Source organism: Furipterus horrens, unplaced genomic scaffold (genome assembly GCF_987537825.1).
Source record: "Furipterus horrens unplaced genomic scaffold, mFurHor1.1.pri manual_scaffold_4, whole genome shotgun sequence".
Lineage (NCBI taxonomy): Eukaryota > Metazoa > Chordata > Mammalia > Chiroptera > Furipteridae > Furipterus > Furipterus horrens.
In genome coordinates, this window is record NW_028327174.1 from 11,296,425 (window position 1) to 11,316,686 (window position 20,262).

At 43.5% G+C, this 20,262-nt stretch overlaps 1 protein-coding gene and 1 long non-coding RNA gene across 2 annotated transcripts in view; both read left to right on the forward strand.

Annotated features, from left to right (window-relative positions):
• The first annotated feature begins 297 nt into the window (after positions 1 to 297).
• On the forward strand, positions 298 to 9,427 carry LOC150011111 (uncharacterized). The gene is made up of 6 exons (XR_016510426.1): positions 298 to 357; positions 457 to 593; positions 7,674 to 7,854; positions 8,046 to 8,105; positions 8,404 to 8,541; positions 8,734 to 9,427. It is a non-coding gene; the product is annotated as an uncharacterized LOC150011111 (long non-coding RNA).
• A 234-nt stretch (positions 9,428 to 9,661) lies between these two features.
• BPIFC (BPI fold containing family C) overlaps positions 9,662 to 20,262 on the forward strand; it is a 36,790-nt gene continuing 26,189 nt past the window's right edge. Inside the window, exons 1-3 of the mRNA XM_090272554.1 lie at positions 9,662 to 9,753; positions 15,841 to 15,964; positions 17,799 to 17,919. Coding sequence (XP_090128680.1) covers positions 15,841 to 15,964; positions 17,799 to 17,919 — 245 coding nt within the window. The 5' untranslated portion in view covers positions 9,662 to 9,753. The remainder of the gene's footprint in view (positions 9,754 to 15,840; positions 15,965 to 17,798; positions 17,920 to 20,262) is intronic.

The following is a 20,262-nucleotide window of genomic DNA, read 5'->3' on the forward strand; positions in this document are numbered from 1 at the left end:
AGATGTAGGTCAAGGCCGCAGCTGTCTGACGTCTGAACTCCCGGCTGGAGGTCTGCTTCCTGCGTGGATCGCTCACGTGAGTCTCGGCAGGAGGCGGCAGCTTTTCACTGCACGGACCACCGACGAAGGCCACTTGAGTGTCCCCGAGACATGGCATCTGGCTTCCCTGAGAGCGGGTAACCCCAGAAAGACGGAAGCAGAAGCCACGGTGTTTTTTATCATCTAACCTCGAAAGTCACATACCAACACTTCTGCGCAGGAGGATCGACCCAAAGGCATGAATACCGATTCATAGACAGCGATCCCTGGGAGCCATCTGGAAGGCTAGCTACCACAGAAGGTCTGACAATAAGGAAGGTGATTATAACTTAGATGAGGGAGAAAGCATCCAAGTGTCATCCTTGTATGACAGCCATTGCCCAAACCGTAAGGGGTGACTCAAGTTTCTCCCCATAGGTGGCAGTATTTGTCCGCATCCTGACCTTCATTAAGGAAACCTGTAGGGATCGCCTCCTTGGTGTCAGGTATTGTCCCAGGTGCTGAGGACGCCCACAGATTGAAAAGGCGTGTTCCTACCAGCGCAGCGTTTACAGGTGAGTGAATCAACCCTTGCAGAAAAGCATGAAAAGTACCTTGTTCATGAAAGAGAGCAAGCCCTGGGGATTAGGGACCATAACGGAGGGTTGCTGTGACCGTAGGGTTCTCTGGTAGCAGGCAATATGGGATTCAGGCAGCGCGGCAGGACCAGGGCGGCTCGGTGTGGCCGGAGTAAAGGAAAACCAGCACATCCCCAGATCAAAAATATCCTTGGCCTCAGCAAAGGATTTGCGACACATTCTAGAATGTACGGGTAGCCCCTGGAGAGTTTTAAGCAGGGGCACCTTTATCTACCAGGGTTCTTAGTTCTGAACAATGGAATCTGACTCTGGATGAGTAAGCAGGAAAAAAAGAGCATATTAACATGATACTGGGTAGCTCAGGGAATTCTGGGGAGGACTAGAGAAGCAGCTCCAGGCTAAGCTTCCAGGAATGAAGCTCAGAACCATGCTGAAGAACTGGCCCGGTGAGAAAACTCGCATGACTGAGATTGCTGCTGCCTCCTCACCCCACACCGGAGGGAACTGCTGTCACCACTGCGGAATGGCTGCCACCTTCAAATGCCACACACTTCTGCCGCCTCCTACACCAACAAAATGCCAAGCTTTCAAAAGAGCCTGTTTCCTCACCTTGCTCATGTCTAAATCAAAGGTTCATAGGGATGTATCGGACTGAGGAAGACCAAGTCCCATGCCTGAGTCCTGGCTGCAAAAGAGATTGGAATGAGGGGTCCAAACTCCTTTCCTTGGGAGGCGGAACTTCAAATATTGGAATTTCCCCCAATATAGGAAGGCTGTTTAAAAGATGATCTTGACAGATGTACACTACAAGGGGCATGGGTCAGATGTGAAATGTGAGCCTATAACAGGTAGATATACTGGGGGGAGGTGTATTAGATCAAGGTTTCTCAACCTCACCACTACTGGCATTTGAGGCCTCGTAAGTCTTTGCTGCGGAAGACTATCCTGTACCTTCTAGGATGTTTAGCAGCATCCCTGGTCTCTATTCACAAGATGCCTATAGAACCCCACCCCCGTCCTCCAGCTGTGAGAACAAAAGATGTCTCCAAACTTTGCCGCATAATCCCTAGGAAGCAAAATTGCCTTGGAAACCACTGGATTGGAGATCAGTTCAGTTAGGAGGCTCTTCTGGTAACCGAGAAAAGAAAGGAGTAAGTGGAATGACAGTGGGAATGGCGACAATGGGATGGACAAAGGTAGAAATCATAGAACTGGGGAAAGGACTATCTGGAGGCTAGATTCGTTAGGATATAGCTTCAGCTGCTCTAACCGAGATCTGAGATAGTAGTGACCTAAACAAATGTATGTTTCCTTCTCTCTGAAATAACATTTTTGGAGAAAGCAGAGCAAGGCTAGCATGGTAGCCTCAAAGACTATCTACCACAGACTACCTCTTACTCCTATGTAAACCTGGATAAGTTACTATCTATAAAAATGAAAAAAGTAACAAAAACGTATCAAACAGGTGTGTTGTAAAGATTCAGTGAGATAGCTAACACCTTCTGTTTTAAGCCACTACGTTTGTTACAACAATAATAGAAAACTAAAGCATCTGGGATCCTAATCTCAATTCTTTGCCCAATAAGCTGAACCCCCCGGGGATGGCAGAAGTGATCCAACCAGAGGAGCAGTGCACAAGTGTCCTGGAAGAGAACCAGAGATTCCCAGGGCACTGCCAGGATTTAAAGTTCTCTGGACAACTCTCCTCCAACACTTCAGAGGTCCATACACATATTATAGACCCCCTCTCTCAACCATCTCTCTCCTTGAGATTTTTTTCTGTTTTGAAGGATGTGATCGTAATGTCTGCAAGCAACAGGCACTACAACCTTCAAAGAGTTCAGAAATGTAAGTTTCTCTTTGGTAGTATTTTATAGAATACTACAAAGGGATAATGTCACTCTCCTGTGGGACTCCATTCATTGGCTCCCTGTGGACTTTCTTAAAGTAAACATTTTACTTTAGAACAGTTTTAGATTTATAGAATTATTATGAAGGTTTATATATCACATACCCAATTTTTTCCTATTAACATATTAGTATGGTATATTTGCCACAATTAATGAATAAATATTGATACATTTTTATTAACTAAAGTTTATACTTGATTCAGATTTCCTTAGTTTTTACCTAACGTCTTTTTTAGGGCACCACACGGCATTTAGTTGTCATGGCTCCTTAGGCTCCTCTTGTTTGTGACAATTTCTTAGACTTTCCTTATATTTTTTGACCTTGACAGTTTTGAGGATCACTGCACAGAAGTCCCTCAGTTGGGATTTGTCAGGTATTTTCTCATGATTTGACTGAGGCGATGTGCTCCTGGGAGGACAACCTGTTATGGTAGAATGCCATTTTCATCATGTCATATCAGCAGCACATACTAGCAACATGTTGGTGTTAACCCTGATCACCTGGCTTCTCCACTGTAAATTTCTTCCTTTTTTCTCCTTTTTATATTGTAGTCACTGGAAGAAAGTCGCTATGTGCAGCCCCCACTGAAAGAGTGGGAGTTATGCTCCTCCTCCTCAGGGGTGCAGCATCTACATAAATTCTTTGAACTTCTGCACATGATATTTGCCTATTCTCTATTTACTCAATCATTTGTTTATATCAGTTTGGATTTGTTTATTTTATACTTTGCCTTATAACCCAATACCACTTTATTTTGTTGCTCAAATTGTTCCAGCTTTGGCCATTGGGAGATCTTTCAATTAACGACTGTATCCATTTGACATCCTTGTAGATTTTTGTTCATTTGTTTTGTTCTGTTCTTTGAGTACTTTCTTACCTTCTGGCATTATAAGATGCTGCAGGATTATTTTGTATATATCTGTCCCAATCCTGGAATCAGCCATTTTTCCAAGGAGTCCTAGATCCGTCTGTCAGAGAATGGTATTAGAAACCAGGACCTGGGTGTTAGGTGTGCTCATTGCTTTTGGGGTGTTGTTGCTTCCAGGCCTTTTCAGCTGACAGATCAAGGAGATATGTATCACTTTGCATGCCTCTCTGCTTTTGTACATGTGGGTCCTTGTACCTGGAATAGCTTTCTTTCCCTTCTGCCAAGCAGAATGTGTTCCCCCTTCTTTTTGCCCCAAGAGCACTAGGAACATACTTTTCAATGTTATTCATCATTATCACAGTGCAATCATTTTTACTCCAGGCTTTCTCCAGTCCTAGATTATGAGTCTCTCAATGGGAAAGGGCAGGTCTTATCTACCTAATTTAACCCTCAAACCCCATGTCCAGTGTGAGGACTGGTTAAGCAAGATTTAAAATGATATATTCATGATTGTCTCTGAGTTCTTAATATATATGTTTGGAAAAGTAAGATCCTCATTCTCTCTCTACCAAGGAAAGTCAGATTGGCCTTAGTTTGGGTATTTTCTTACAAATCCAATGTATTTTCCTGAATTTTGAGCTTTTATCTGCTTATCAACAGTTCTCATACTTTAGTCCCAGAATTACCTAGAGAGCTTTTTGAAACACAGATTGCTGAGTCCCACCTCTAAAGTTTCTCATTTAACAGGTCTGGAGAGGGGCTTCAGAATTTGCATTTCTAATGATTTCCAGGCAATGCTGCTATGAAACCACACTTTGGTCTATACCATGTGGTCTTAACTGCGGTTGTTTGGGACTTTTAAAAACACTTATAAAGAGACTTTGAGGTTTTAGATATATAGAATTATTATGAAGACGTCCATTATAAGCCAAAGTGTAAAATAAATATATGTAAGTCCAACTGATATAAACAAATGGTTGAATAAATAGAGAATAGGCAAATCTCCTGTGCAGAAGAAATTCAAATAATTTATGTAGATGTTGTGCTGGCTGAGAAACTGAAATGGGCCTTTTAAAAAATGTCAGTTGAAGTTAGAAGCATGCAAGTTAGGAAAAACATCTCTAGAAGTTGTTGAAATAATTAAAATCTTACCCATGGAAAGCAAACAAGAAGGAGGCAGACAAGGAGACAGGAATGACGTCAGGGAGAGCATTAGGATTTTCACAGTTTGATCTGTAAACCAGTGTTATTTGACTTTTTTACCAAGAGACTGTATTCACATATTTATTGGGTAATTAAGAAAAATATTCTAAAGAATATTAGAATCTGACCCTCAAGAGGAATGCCATTTTCTCCTGCAAAGACTAGATAGAATACGTTGATATATGTTCTTGTTTCCTCGGTTCTCAACTGAGGCCTGTGAAAGGACGTTTGCCTTAGTCCAGAGACATTTTTGTCACAACTCGGGTAGGAGAGAGTGGTGCTACCAACCTCAGGCGAGAGTCCACGGACGCTGCTAAACATCCTACAAAGCACAGGTGAGCCCCCCACATCAAAAAACTATGGGGCCCAATATTTAACATCAACTGTAATTGAAAATATTGTCTAATAAAAAAAATTATTGTTTAAAAAAAGAATATGTGGTCAAAAATGTCTTTAACACCGAGGTAGAGAACTTCTTCTCTGTTTGAACTGGGCTCACATCAGTGGTCTCAGAAAGTTCAGAGTCGTATCACACTGTCTTGTTTGCTCAGGTCCACAACTGACCCTTCATTTCTCATAAAAGCCATGTGGATATGAATTTAAAATTTAGCATGAATTGAATTGCAGGTGATAAAATGTAACCCCCTTTTAGATAACTGATAATGAGTGGACGTAAGTAGGTAAGTGGGTGTATTTATTTTTCAAAACCAGGAGGGAGTCACTGCCGCAGATCACTCCAGAGTATGACTGGTGGGTGGGAGGAGCCGTGGTCGGAGTCAGTCATTGGTGCCCACCCAGAAACATCATCACACAGACTTCAGAAGGGCGCGGCCTGGGGCAGGACCGCAGGAGAGGGGGAGATGCTGCCAAGTGATAGGCTGATCCTGCCAGACGTCTTCCCAGCCCTTCTGGAGTGAACTGTAGGGTCATGTATGTCTTTCAAGAGCCACATAAACTCCAGGCAGCTTCCTCTAGTCAGTAATAAACTAGCAATTTCAAATTTGCAATTGCTCACACAGGTTCAATTAGCAGCTTGAAAAACCAGATGTGTTGCCTGGCAACAGCATCCTTCTCTCTCCTCACCTTCCACATGCCCTGGACTGTGGGTTGCCCTTTAGTTGCCTTTCTAAAAAGGCAGCTTAGCATAGTGGTTAAGAGCATGGGCTTCCAGAAGCAGAACACTTACCTACCTGCGTCCTGAGTCCTGGCTCTATAACTTACTATCTGTGATGCCTAAGCTTAGGCAAGTTGCTTAACCTCTTAGTTTCCTCATCTATAAAATGGAGATAATATTAGTACCTTATACAGTCTTGGTGGGGATTTAATGAGTTCATATATAACTGGTGCTCAGAGCATAACAAACACAATAAATGTTACCTCTTATTTTTCTCTACCCCTTATAGTCCTCTTCAGGGGTTCCTTTTAACCAGACTTGGTCAACACAAAATGTTGGGGGAGGGGCACAGTGAGAAATCAGCGCTCAAAGTGTCTTTTCCTAAAAGTGCCCTATCTGGTTCATCCCCTGTATACTCCTAATTCCTGCCTGACCCCTCCCACTTTTGTCTGCCCTAAAGGAAAAGTTGTCTTCAAAGTTCAAAACAGGTCTGCTATTCAGACAAGTTCTTTCTCTATGGGAATAGCCCAGATGTTCTAGAAACCAAGAGCCAGGATGCTCAGTTCCTTAACATTGTATCTGGACATCTTCCTTTAATGAACAATTTTCCTGCCTAGTTAATTAGGATTTTTCTTTTGGAGTTTTAATTAAAGGTGTCCCTCGACCTGCAGAGGCTGATGCAGGATGATTCCTTAAAGAGAAAGGAAATTTATGTGCTGATTTCTATAGTCCCTTTTCTTTTTTATTAAATTTATTGGGGTGACATTGGTTAATAACTTATAACCCTTTTCAAATGAAATAAAACAGACTAGCAGCACTCCTTTCTTTAATCTTAGTTTCCCGAACTCCATTTATTTCAGCCCTTTTTCCAAAATTATTTTATATCCCTCAGGAGCTGTACTGTTACTTACATGTTTCCCTATAAATAAGCCCACTTCTTAAACTGTACATTAATTTGTTTAAAAGGGGAAGCTATATAAAGGGGAAACTTCTATTAATTCCCAAATAGAGGATAAATGTAAAAAATACATACCATGAAAACTAAACTTACGTTTCTTAAAAATAAAAAAGTTGTTTAAAATACCTTAAATTGTGAATTTAAAAAAAGAGGGAATGCAAGAAAGAATGTATCTGATTTGACACTGTATAAAAGACTTAGTATGTGCTAGCTCATTTAATCTGCTTCTCATAATAACTCTTCAAAGTAAATGCGACCTCCGCTTTTACAGATGACGGCTCTAAGACCCAGAGGTGTGAGCAACTTGCTCAAGGGTCCAGAGTTGGGGTGGGCAGAGCAGGTCCATGTGAGGCAAGAGCCCCTGAGGACTGCAGGACGGAGTCCCCTCTTTTCACATTCTCTCCTCATTCATCCAGAACGCCCTTCCTAAGAACCTCCCCCAAATCCTGTGCCGAAAGCCCCAGGATACACAGCAATGACTCAGGTTTTCACCAAGATATGCTTAGACTCTCAGGTCTTTTGCGACAAAAGGAAAAATTAATATTTGCAACAGGAAATATTTACAACCGTTATTTTACAGTTCTCAGCTTCCTTCTGTGTCTAGCAGATCCTACGCAGCTGGTTAATGGACATGCGATGACCAAAAAAAGGAATGGAGGTGATAAGGGGGAGGAGGGAAGGGGGAACCAAGAAGCTGCTCCGGGGAAGTGAGAGAAGAGGAAATCTAGGACCAGAGCGAGGGAGCAAACTGGCTCCAGCCAGGGAAGAATCTGAGGGAAGGACAGGAAATCTTATTCCCATGTGACGTGTGACATCATTCACCATCTTCCATGTCTGGTGCTATATATTTTTTTCAGTACACTTAAAGATCATCACCATACAACGTCAGGTGTTCATCTGTGTAGCACCTGAAAGGATTCCGCACCCCTCTAGGGCAGCGTGTGTACTGTGGGAGACGGCCTCCGATGCCATCCGCTTCTGTGGCTCTAATTCCACCTCTAGGATGATGACCTGGAAACTCAGATTTCCTGCCAACCTCTTCCCAGAACAACCGGCATCACCATTTAGATGTCTGATACCATTATTTCTGCCGCTACTACATTCCAGACACACGGGCCCACCTTTGCTGTTCCTGCCACCTTTCCCTTCAGTGATTTGCCTGCCTGGTTTCTAACGCTCAAATGTAAGTTACCTCCTCAGAGAAGCCTTCCTGGGCCATCCTAACAAAATAAGCACACCTCCCCCCAGTGACATCAGACTGCCAATTATAAGACCACCTCTGCAAACTACATCCCCGTATTTCCTTCACAGCACATGCCACAATCTATACCTTTTGTCTGTTTTGTTGTTTATTTTTATATCTCCATCTGCTAGAACATAAACTCAAGGTGGACAGGGATCCTGTCTGTTTTGTTGAAGAGGAGCTTGCACTTGGTAGGTGCTCAATAAATATTTGTTGATTTAATGAACAGATTAATCTGTGATGGCTGACAATAGATGACCCTATGAGGGGAGGGTCTACAGTGTCTCATCCCACCATTCATAGCGGCCACATACTAATGAATAAGACTGCACAGCACTTTACAGTATTATGAGCACATTCTCATAGGTCATTACTATCTGAATGTTTGCGCCCCCCCAAAAAATTTATATGTTGAAATCCTAGTCCCCAAAGGTGATGATGTTAGTAGGTGGGCCCTAATGTCCTAATGGAATTAATGCCTTATAAAAGGAGCTCCAGAGGACTCCCCACTCCGTCCACCACATGAGGGCACAGCCAGAAGACACCAGCTATGAACCTGGAAGAGGGTCCTAATCAAAACGTGACCATGATGGCACCCTGGTCTTGGACTTCCCAGCCTCCAGAACTGTGAGCAGCAAATTTCTGTTGTTTATAAGCTATGTGGTCTTAGTATATAATCTGAGCTTAATGTAAGTTTAGACTGTTCTAGAGTATTTTGTTGCAACAGCCCAAATGAACTAAAACAATTACCAACCTTTTTTTCTCTTCACCAGAACTTATTAAGGTAGATACTATTTTTATCTTCACTTTACCCCTAAGGAAACTCTGGCTAAGTAGGTAAATGTACTGGAAGTGCACCAGATGAGAAAATGGATAAATTGTCAGAAGTGCAGAAAATGCCAAGTAAGCATGCCTGGTTTTCTTCCTAGAGTGACCAGTCTTCCTACTTCTTTTTAAGATTGCCCTGGTTTTAGTACTGAAAATCCTGCATCCTGGGAAAACCAGGACAATCTGTCACCCTATCTTACCCATCAAATTGTAAATAAGACATTAGACGCTTCATGCAATCAGATCCCTGGCCATCGAAAATGCAATGACTGAAACATGGGGGATGGGAGTGGGGATGGGGTTTAGAATCTAAAAATATCAGATTACATGATACCTAGTTGATGAACCCACCCAGCTTACTTCAAAAGAAGGCTGGGACAGGAAGCCATTAAAAACCTTCAGGAAAGAAGTGGACAGGTAGAGATGCCCTCCGGTCTTACCCTGGGAGATAGACAGTAAGTAGGTCAGCCTGGTTTTCAAGCCTCCTGCTTTCAGACTGAATCTGATCCACTGAGAGTCTAAAACTATTCTTTGCAGTAGTGGAGACAACCCCTGCAGGCACTGTGACCAGGAGAAACCAGCTTATTATTCCGGAAAGGAAAATTCTTCCTCTTCCAATTCAATTTAACACCTTTTCAATACATTGGAAGTCTTGACCTAATCATTCTGGTAAAGCAGCTATAACAATTTCAGATGGTGTGTGTGTGTGCGTGTGTGTGTGTGTGTGTGTGTGTGTGTGTGTTGCAGGGAGGTAACTATTGCATAGGCGGCATTGTCTGCTCATCTAGGTAGAGACTATAGTGTTCATTCATGCCATTGGGTAATTGAAGTGAAGCAATTATGTATCATATTTTGAAAGAGGCGTTTAAAAAATCCACCACTAGATGATTCAGACTTAATTAACTTGTCTTTGCGGCAGCTGAGTTCAAAGCTCAAGTAGAGAACACATCGACTTCAAAGGCAGAGGGAATCGAAGGTGCTCCCCGGAATTGGACTCTTCCTCTGCTTGAGGTAAGAATCACGCACAAGCTTCGGGTGCCTGCCAGCACGCACTCTCCCGACAGGGATTACCCTCTCGTGGGAGATGTCCCAGATCTGGGAGGACACCCTGAACAGGCAGCTGTCTTGTATTCTCAGTAATTATTGTCTGCCTCGGTTTTTCTGTTTTGTTTATTTGTCACTCAGGCTCACCCAGAAGACTGTGAGCAGCTCTAAGAAAGAATAGAGAATTGGCTGGGACTACATGTTCAGTTTTGCCTCGTTCAGCAGTGTTAAGAGGGTTACTCAAGAGTCTGGACTTATTTTTGCTTCCATTTCAATGGGGAACCCAGCACAGTGGCAGAAAATTCTAATATGTGTCTCAGCCAGTGTGAGGATTAAGGAGCTGCTGTGATCTCTCTGTTTTGGGGCCAGGTCTTGAACCCCATTGGTGACCGAGACCCTTCCAGAGCAAACGACTCTCCCCCTTGAAATCTTTAACATCTCTGGATTATGTATGGAGCTCGTAATATAAAATCAGATGTGTGGCCTGAATCCCTTGAAATATTCTCCAGTTCTTCCCGTGTGCCATACCTGTTGATTTAGATTTCTTACAAATATTTTATCTTCACCATTAGATTAGAATATTCTTAAAGTCTAGCCTCTAAACCAATTGAATTTAATTTTTCAACCTTTCCTTCTGCTTTAAAGGCTACATTTCACTCACTCATCACTTCTTTAATCACTTTTTCCAGAATTGGTCAAAGCTCTCTCCTCTCTGCGGTAATGGCAAATTGATCTTCTCAGTTTTCTCAATTGTACCAGTTTTCTTATTTCGAGTCATTGGAAAGGCTCAGGCACGGGCCATCTAATTTAGAGGTGTTATTCTGTCCATATGTTGGTGTGGAAAGGTAAGGAGCTCTGAAGCTTTGAATCTTGGAAAGAAGCAATTCCTCAGAAGCAGCAAAATAGGTGACTTGGCTGGCAGGGTTTGCAAATCACCTTGGAAACCTTTTAACAGGCAACTCACCCTGCCCTTACTTGTCAGCCAAATTACTTAACCTTTTAAGAGTCATCCCCTTGCTTGACAAGCTTCCTTTCCTCCCCTGCCCATAAATTATCATCCTAACCAAACAATTCAACTGAAAGTTACATATAATTCATCCCTTTATGGCCCAGTAATTCATTCACTTGTAAAATTTTTTACAGGGAAAATATGTTTTTCTGTATGCAATCCTGAGTTCCTGGATCGCCATCAAAGTAGATCACTTCAGAAATTTTCTTTAACCAAGAAGGGAAAACAGGTTTTGTTTTTTATTTATTTATTTATTTATTTATTTATTTATTTTTGCTGCTGGAAGGCAATTTAAAACCCCACTTGTGCCCAAGAAAATACAAAGGGATTTGCAGTTGATGCTTGAAAATTTCCAGATGTTTAATGTCTTTTTCCACATAGAATATGGCAACAAGGGACTCCTATTTAAAATTTTCAAGTTAAAATTAAACATTCTTGCATGTATCAAGTCATTCAATGAAAAAAATTATGAACACGAAAAGTAGGAGCCAGAAGAACAAGGTTTGATTCCTAGGCGCCTGACTTAGCATGTAATCTCGGACAGGTCATTCAGACTCTGTGTCCATGTGTCCAAAATGGAATTGTTGTGAGCTTTGTAAATGGTAAAGAAATACAAATGTATTATTTTAGTTGTGATTCTGTTAGCAAGTAATCTCTCTGCTTTGGTTTATTGTGCTTTTTTGCTGTAGAAATGGAGAGCTATTTATATGATGGTTTGGTTTTCTCACTTTTTCACCACGTTCTAGAACCTTTCTTAGCTAACCAGGATCTTCTTGTAAGTCAGTCAGTTGGTCATTTGGTAAATATTTATTGATGTCCTACTATGCGCTAGGCAGAAGTATAATTTCTACCTTAATTTGCATGCAGTCTAGTGGGTGTAAATTCTTTGGTCTAACATTCTTTCCCATTGCTTTCCACTGCTATGAACAATGTTTTCCTCTTTGAAAAGTTCATCTTATGCCTGTCTTGGCATGACATATCCATTTACAGTTCTTTGCCTGCAGATATTAGCATGACTACATGTTAGAATGGCCTCATCGTTTGTTAAAATGTAAAAATACTTGTATACCAGTTGGTGAATAGCCACAACCTGATCCCCAGGAATGTTCCCCTTGCTCCCATACTCCCATTCATCTCTGCTATTCACCTGTCCAGGACCCCTTGACCACCCCTTAGCTCAACTAAAGGGTCAACGAAGAAGACCTAGCACAGATGGCAACTGGACCTAGCTCCTGAGTCCATCCTGAGTATAAGATGTTAATATCCTGTCTCCCAGAATGTGGAAGAGTTCACCTTTGCTTACCCACTCCTAAATTTCCACCAGCCTTCAGATCATTCATTGCTTGACCAGAGACCCTCCGCTTCCTGCCCGAGTCCCCTCCCCTTAGCTCTCACTCTCATTCCTCTGTGCTTCCCTTAGCGTTGCCTGTACGCTGGTGATCCTCCAGCCACCCCTCCTTAGCCCTGCTCCTGGCACTACTGCCCTGGTTCTTCCTGTAAATTGTCCTGTATAACCCAGACCAACTCCGTGTGGCTGAAACATTGCAGTGTTAAAATATTGAAATAACTAAATATTAATAGTAAATCGTCACTACCCTGAGTCTCCACACCACGCCCAGTACCCCAACCGCACTGACCTCCAAGACTCCTGTCGTACCTAACCTCCCCAAATGTGGCCAACATCCGCTCTCATGGGTACGTGGGCACTGCTAGTATATCAATGCCTTTCAAATCACCGCTGCAAAAGAACTATAATGTAGAGTGAGGTAAGGGCTGTTCCTTCATTTAATGATTCATTGGTTCATTCTACCAATACTTATCAGTCACTCACTGGGTCCAAGACACCGAGCTAAGCTTTAGGACCTCCAAATGGGGTGAGGCCTGTGCCCTCGTGGTAGGGGAGATGGATAATAAGCAAGAAGATAAAAATACCTACATGATTAAATATATAACTTGACTGAGGATTCAGAAGGAAAAGAGATTAGTTTTGGAAGTCAGAAGTGGCTTCAGAAAGAAGGCTGCGTTTAAAAGGGACCTTTAAGTGCATAGGGTTTCTGCGAGCCTAGGTGAAGGGGAACAGCATAAACACAGCAATCGGGCAGGAAACATGGCTCCTGTTTAGAACCCAGGAGTTCAATTTGTCTGGACAGTGGGATACACAGAGAGGGCTCGTGGGATATCAGGTGGAAAATGTAAGCAGGTCGACTGAGCCAGCCTCTTCTCACACCTGAAGGTAGACATATGCCATACAGAACAGATAGGTCAAGACCCTAATGCTCAACCTCACGGCCCTCCAGCAAAATACCTGCATGAACATTCACTAATCTGAGCTTAGGTCCGCTGTATACATTGGGCAGCTTATGCACTAGACACAACGCCAGTCCGAGGAGTGAGAAGGGCAGCCCTTGCTCTCCCCACCAAACTGGTTACACTGGTGTGGAGTTTTCCTGAAACGCCTTTCGCTGGCCCCACTCTGAGCCAGAGGGCACCTTTTCCCACTTCACACAAAAGCCCAAGAGAGGCTGGCAACAGCCCTGCTCAGACACTCCCTTCTCTGGTCAGACTGCTCTCCTCCTTTCAAGTAAATCCTCTGGGACACCCCTCTGTCTACATCACCCCATTCGCACCTCTATGGCCTCACCCATAAGCCCGCACAAACCTCTTTACCAAACCTCTCGCTTATCTTGGCCGACCACCCCGTATACACACCTCTTACAATGACCCCTTTCCCTTCATCCAGAGTACTCCTCAATCCCAGCTCCTTTTGAACCTTTCCTGCCCAACCCCTCCTTCTGCCTAAATGCACGGTTCCCACACCATTCTCTTCTTTGACCACCTTCGCAGATGTTTCTCTGATCTGTTTCATATTTGTGGTAACCCAGCGGGTATCTGTCATATGTGGCTCCTTGGCATGTGTGAATGCAGCAGTGATAGCTTACTGAGATTATAAACTCCCAGAACTATAAACAAGGCCTGTGGATGTATCAGTAAAAGAAACCCATGTCACTGTTGTTGACAGTGCCTGTGCTTCATTCATCAAGAAAATGGGCATTAATTCATTGAGTTCATTAATACAGCGACTATGCATTGAACATTTACTATATGCCAAGCACTAGCAATGTAACAGTGAAGAAGATGTGGTCCCCCTCCTTCGAGAAGATTTTTTTTGTGCATCTACTATGTGCCGATATTGTACCAGACTTTGGAGATACAAAAGTAAGACCCCATGCCTGCGATGAAGTGACTGACAAGTAAAGATCATCACAATACCAAATGGTGCGTGTTAAAATCAAGAACTGCTCCAAGTGCTATGGGAGCTCAGAAGGCCAACCTGGCCCACTTCACAGTCTCCAGGAAGAGACATTCATTCATTCCATCGATCAATCATTTAATATTTACCCATTCCCTACTGTTGCCCATCACTGTTCAAGGTGCTGAAGTGATGAAGTTCTTTCCCATGAACCCTAAAAATTCCCGTAGGAGAGACAGGCACTAACCCGGAAGTAACTCTAGACTATGCTAGGTGATGATAAGTGCCTAGAGAAAAATAAAGCAAGGAGGGGCGTAGGGCAAATCAGGGTTACGGGGCTGGGGGGTGGGGTGCTTGTTTTGTATAGAGTGGTTAGGAAAGGCTTCACTGAGGTAACACTTGAGATACCTGAAGAAAGTGAAAGACCTGGCCATGGGATTATCTGGAGGATGGTTGTGCCAGGCAGAGGGAACAGTGAGCGCAAAGACCTGGGGGGACACACTGCTTAGAGTGTTCAAGAAGGATCAAGTCGGCCAGGGAGCCAGGGGCAGGCGAGCCAGACCCGTGTGCTAAGGAAGGAGGGCAATGAGAAGGCAGAGGTGTAGACTGGGGCATGGCCTTACAGTTGGTGGAAGGGCTCTGGCTTCTGTGCTGAGTAAGATGGGGAACCACTGAAGGGCTTTTATGGGGTGGGGGTGACAAGATCTGACTTTCATTTTCAAAGGCCTATTCTGGCTGTGGTGTGGAGGACAGCCAGAAGAGGGCAAGGGAAACAGAGAGACCAGTAAGGAGGTGATTGGAAACACCCACATGAAATGATTCTGGCTGGGTGTGATGATTGGAGGCATAGTGACGGAAGTGATGAGCCTGCCTCAAAGCTCGTGGTGTTTCAAATGCTCAAATGGAAGAATGTGTATTGTACAAAGTGCAGGAGAAGCAGAGAGGAGACCATGATGAGCCCAGTGCAAAATGACCTGCTGGGGGAAGCTTTCACAGAGTGGACATTGGAGCTGGCCCTGGAGGATGCATTCCCCAGACTGGATGTGGGTTGTGATCCAGAGGCAGAGGGGCAGATGGGGAAAGGAGAGCTGGTGGGGAGAGAGAGAAAAAGAGAGAGAGAGAACACATGTATGTGTGTCTCCATTGGGAGGGTTAAACAAAAAGCCCTCAATCATGGGGGAACTGGCAAATTGAGGAAGAGCACATAGTTCAGTGTGCCCAGCTCAGACAGGAGAGGCGGGATAGAAGCTTGGAAGAAGTTTGGAGCCAATTGTGAAAGACCTTGATCGCCATGCTAAGAGTTTAAACCCTACCCTGGTAGGCAAAGGGGAGTCATCAAGGGGGTTCACTGAGGCCACCTTTCTAAACTACTGACTCATTTGTTCCAAAACTATCAAGAGTTCCTCAGCCCCATCCCAGTATCCTTCTCAAGGCATATTCCAATCATTACATTTACTGTAAGGCTCCTGTTTATACTGTATTGTGTTATAATCATCTGTGTGTGTGTGTGTCTGTGTGTGTGTGTGTGTGTGTGTGTGACTCACCCACTAGTCTGTGGGAAGCAGAGGTCAAGGGCCACACATAGGTCATCTTTACATCCTCAGCACCCAGAACATGTTCTGGTGTCTTCAATAAGTGATTACTGGATGGATGGGTGGACGGATGGATAAACGGACAGACGGGGTGAGTTCCATAAACGAGCAATGAAAATGAGAAAGCCTAGAAATGCTGGAGGGAATTGACCAATCAGAAAGTCAAGAATAGTAAAGAAACCATAAATGTCAATTTATTGCAGATGCACATAAAAATGGTCCAAGTCCTTTGGGGATGTTTCCTCCTGTGGAATCTCTACATCTCATCTGCTCAGACCATATACCCCGGAATCAAGGCGAGGGCTACTCAGCGGGCTCTGGACTATGGTGAGTTGGATGCTTTCAGAAGCCACATTGTAGCCCCTCAAGTGGAGTCTGTAACCCAAACCCAAAAGCTCATGCTGAGCTGTGTCATGACTGAGACAAGCTCTACTACTGTTGGATGGTCCAGTCCCTTATGCAGAAGTTGCTGATATGGCTGGGAAGGAAATGTCGCCTAAAAATAATCACCTTAAACAGTAGGCATATCCAAACCCTCCCCCTCGCCCTCACACACACACACACACACACACACACTGAACATCTCAGAGCTCTAAAGGAGAATGCATCATAGGATAGAGGAAAGGAGATTTGGAGTAAAAGTCATAACTTAGAGTTTCAGGAAGCACTTGATTTCAAAAGAAACTTAGAGCTCCCTAAAATTGTGTGCAAAATTTAATGAGGATGATGATTGTGCATATTTCTTGAGAGAGGCTCTGCACATTTATCTGATGCACAAAGGAGTCTGAAATACTGAAAGATTAAGAGCCACCCCATTAGAGGTCATTAGAAACATAGGCCGACAAAAATGTTGGACTGACATTTTCTTTGGGCTTAATGGGGGTGAGGACGGATTATATAGAAGAAAGGAACTGCAGAATCAAAGTATATGGGCCTGTTTCTCACCTGTAAATTTTTGCCTACCATTAGCAAAATATCAGTTGATATTCACTAAGGTCCCATGTTATATGAGCATAGATGAAGAAAGTTAGGGATAAAGAGATTTTGTGACTTTCAGAATCCCTCAAGCTAGGAAGTGACAATGTTGGGATTCCCGCTAAAGCTCTCTGATGGTGACTTTGGTCCCGTCTTTACGTCCTTTACATCCTATTGTTACATTCCCATATTGCAATATTATTTATGGTATCACAGAGGATAAAGTATTTTCTATTTTATCTCCAACCAGCGTAGAACTGGAAATGAGCTTAAGCTGAAAAGTCAGGGGTAAAGGTAAAGCTTCCTCTTTCAGGAGGTTAAAATGAAAAGATCACTTTTCATTACTTTGTAAGTTACTTTTCTCAAGCTCTTTAATGTGAAATAGGCCTCTTTTTCTCCTAGTCCCAAATAAAAAGCAGTAGTTTCTCACCTTTTTTGGACTCCTGGGATCCTTTGAGAACAGTATGTTGAAAATGTGGACCCTCTCCCCCCCAAATGAGATACATACAGGATGGGGCAGAAGTAGCTTTACAGTTGTGAGTACACGAAACACAGGGTTGATTATTGTATTATTTTCCATACGAACAACTGTAAGCCTACTTTGCCCAACCCTATATATGCACAAGTACAACCAATCACAGTCTTCATTAGAACTTCAGGGGGTTCAAAAGTTCCCAAAGAGGTCCATGGACCTCAGGCCAAAATTTCCTGAACTTAAAGAATCTAGGGCCAGGGAAATTACTTTCTGGGGCTGGCTATAATAAGACATAAATTCTGGAGCCAAATTGCCCATATTTGACTATTGGGTACACCCAGTTCTTTGCTGGGTGACTTAAGTAAGCATTAACCTCTTTGAGATTCAGTGTATCCACCTGTAAAATGTGGGTAATGATAATATTTTGCACTTTTCCTATCATACTGTCCTGTGATAACATTCTTTGGCCCGGGCCAAATAATAAATATCTCTCATGCTAGCTCTGGGGTCTTGAGCAATTTTATTAGCCCCTCTGAGAACCAGTGTTTTCATGTGTAAAGCAGGGGCAATAATGCCCCCTGGTATGATTGCTGTTTTCTAAGTACCTAAGAGCATGCCTTACTCAATACATTTCACTTGTATATTTAATGAAATTACACCATTGCCATCTTTGTTTGTTATCAAGAAACACTTCCTCTGGTTCTTTCACAGGTGTCCAAGCTGGGATGGAGATGATTGAGCAAATGGCCAAAGAAAGAAACATCCCAGATTTAAACGGTTCTGAGTCTCTTGAATTTCTGAAGGTTGATTATGTGAACTACAATTTTTCAAAGTAAGTAAAAGAGAAGAACATTGTTAGCAGTGAAATTTATCTTTCTTTGCTGTTATAGTCAACTGAACTTTACTCTGAATTAATACAATTTCAGAACTCTGGGCTGGGTATAATGAGGATCTGAGTGAATGTGGCGATTCTCTTGTTCCGAGAATGATGTCCCTATGCTATCATTACGGGTATCAGCTCCCACTTGTACCGCAAGCAGTTTCAGTTTCATCAAGCGTCTTCACATTTGTGACATCACTTGACTGTTACTGTTTACTGATTTTGACGTTTGATTTTATTGCTGTAACACGGCAGAAGAGATTAGAGCTGCCACCAGAATTCTTCAGAAGAGAAGTTTGTTGGTTGGCAAATTACTTTGAAGAGCATTTAGCGTGTAAAGGAAGAGTCTTTGGTGCCCTGGAGAGGGTGGGACTGCTTTGCATGAGGCCAGGGGAAGAAACTTGTGTCGCCCGGAGGAGGAAAGGTCTAGACAGCCAAGGGGCAGAAGGCCCTGTGCTCAGTGATCTCTGAAGCCTTAACTAACCTTTACAAAAATAAGAAAATATTTGATGAGAGTAGATTTGTTTTCGAGACTGTGGTTGAATTCAAATTCTAGGTTTATAGGGGTGAGGGGAGCAGTGGCATGAGTGAGAATTTCATTTAGACGTTGCGGGCAAGCCGGCCACCGCAGACGGCTGGGCTGGGCTGGGATTCGCATCCTAGGAACGAGGCAGGAACGCAGACGCTGAGCAGATTTGCCAGGTGCCCACAACTAGTGTGCAGCCGAGATACGACCTGAACCCAGGTGTTCAGGCCCAAATGCCACACTGTTGGTCAGCTTCATGACCTCTTTTTCCTTGGGTCATTTATCTGATAAGCCTGATACCACGGGCTGGTTAACGTCTACTCTGCCGGCTCTGGATTCATCGGTATCCAGCCTTCTTATAGTTTTCCGCTCCATCACCCTCGACTCAGCTCGGGCTTCTAGTCCCAAAGGTGTGTCGAGGTCCAAAATGGCCACTGCCACTCTGCCATCAAATTCACGTGTCAGGCCCCTGGAAGGAGGAAGGAGCAAGGATAAAAGGACTCTTATAAACTGAGTTAGTCTCCCCTTCAATTCGTTGTTTTACTCTCTCTGAAGCTCCACTCTAGTTTTCTGCCTACTCAATAACAGACAGAACTTAGGCATACGGCCACATTTATTAGCAAGGGAGACAGGAAAATGGGTGTCCCGACCAGACCACTTCATCATCCTGAGCAAATTCCGAAATGTTTTAGAAAGAAGAAAGGTAAATGGATGTTCAGACAGCAACTGGCAGCCTCTGCCGTGGTTGCCCAAAAAGCGCCGGAGGAAGGGCAGGGAGAGGATGTCTGTGTCCATCTTGAGTTCAATCTTGAAGGTTAGCGAAAATTCGAGCTTTGATAGGCAATTCTCTGTCATTTACCACTGAGCACAATGCTTTGTCCGTCAGTGATAATTCCCTGCTCCGCTAACCCTTTAGAGTACAAATTCCCCTTCCCTTTATAACAGTAGTTACAAAGAAGGGGTGAGACCTGTATAGATAATAAAGAAAATATTTCCAAGATACCTCCATGGGGTCTCAGGATGTGTAAGCAGGAAAGGATGAAAAATCGAGACGATAACAAGCAATCATTTCTTATTCGCTATCATTTATGTCTTAAATTTCTCCTAATCTCAGCTCACATCCTTGCCTTTCTACTGTGCAACGACTATACATGGGTGACCTCGTTTTGTCTTCGTAACCTTCCTTAACACGTCCTCTGAGTGATTCACTGGGGAAGGTGAAGTGTCTTACCCCAGGTGGCAGAGCTAGCACGGACCTTGTCTCCAAGCCGAGGGCCCTTCGCACAGTCATGCAGTGGCGTAGCTTAGTGGCTAAGGACACAGTCTGAAGAAAGACGGAGGAGGGTTCCAGAGCTGGTTCTACCACGTACATGACTTCAGCCCCGTTGCTTATCTTCTCATCCGTGAATTGCACTTTGCAAAAACAGCAGCAGCCCCACAGGATTATTTTGTGAGGCAGAAAATGAGCTCATACATGTGCATTGCTCACCACAGTACCCGGCAGGGAGTAAATCACTCAGTCGGTGTTCATTATAATAACATATAATGCATGTGACCATCTACCTATGTAGATTACAAGCAACCCACTACATCCTGGTTATCTGTTTGATGGCTCAGAGAGTCCTCGGGGAAGTTAACGCTCTAAAATAAGTTTCTCTCCTAGGGAAGGTACTGCCCACATAGAGGGCATTTGGGAAGAGGAAGAAGACCCCCTTTTGATTGTTCCAATGATTTGGAGGCAGGGGCACTACTGGCATTTAGTTGGCACA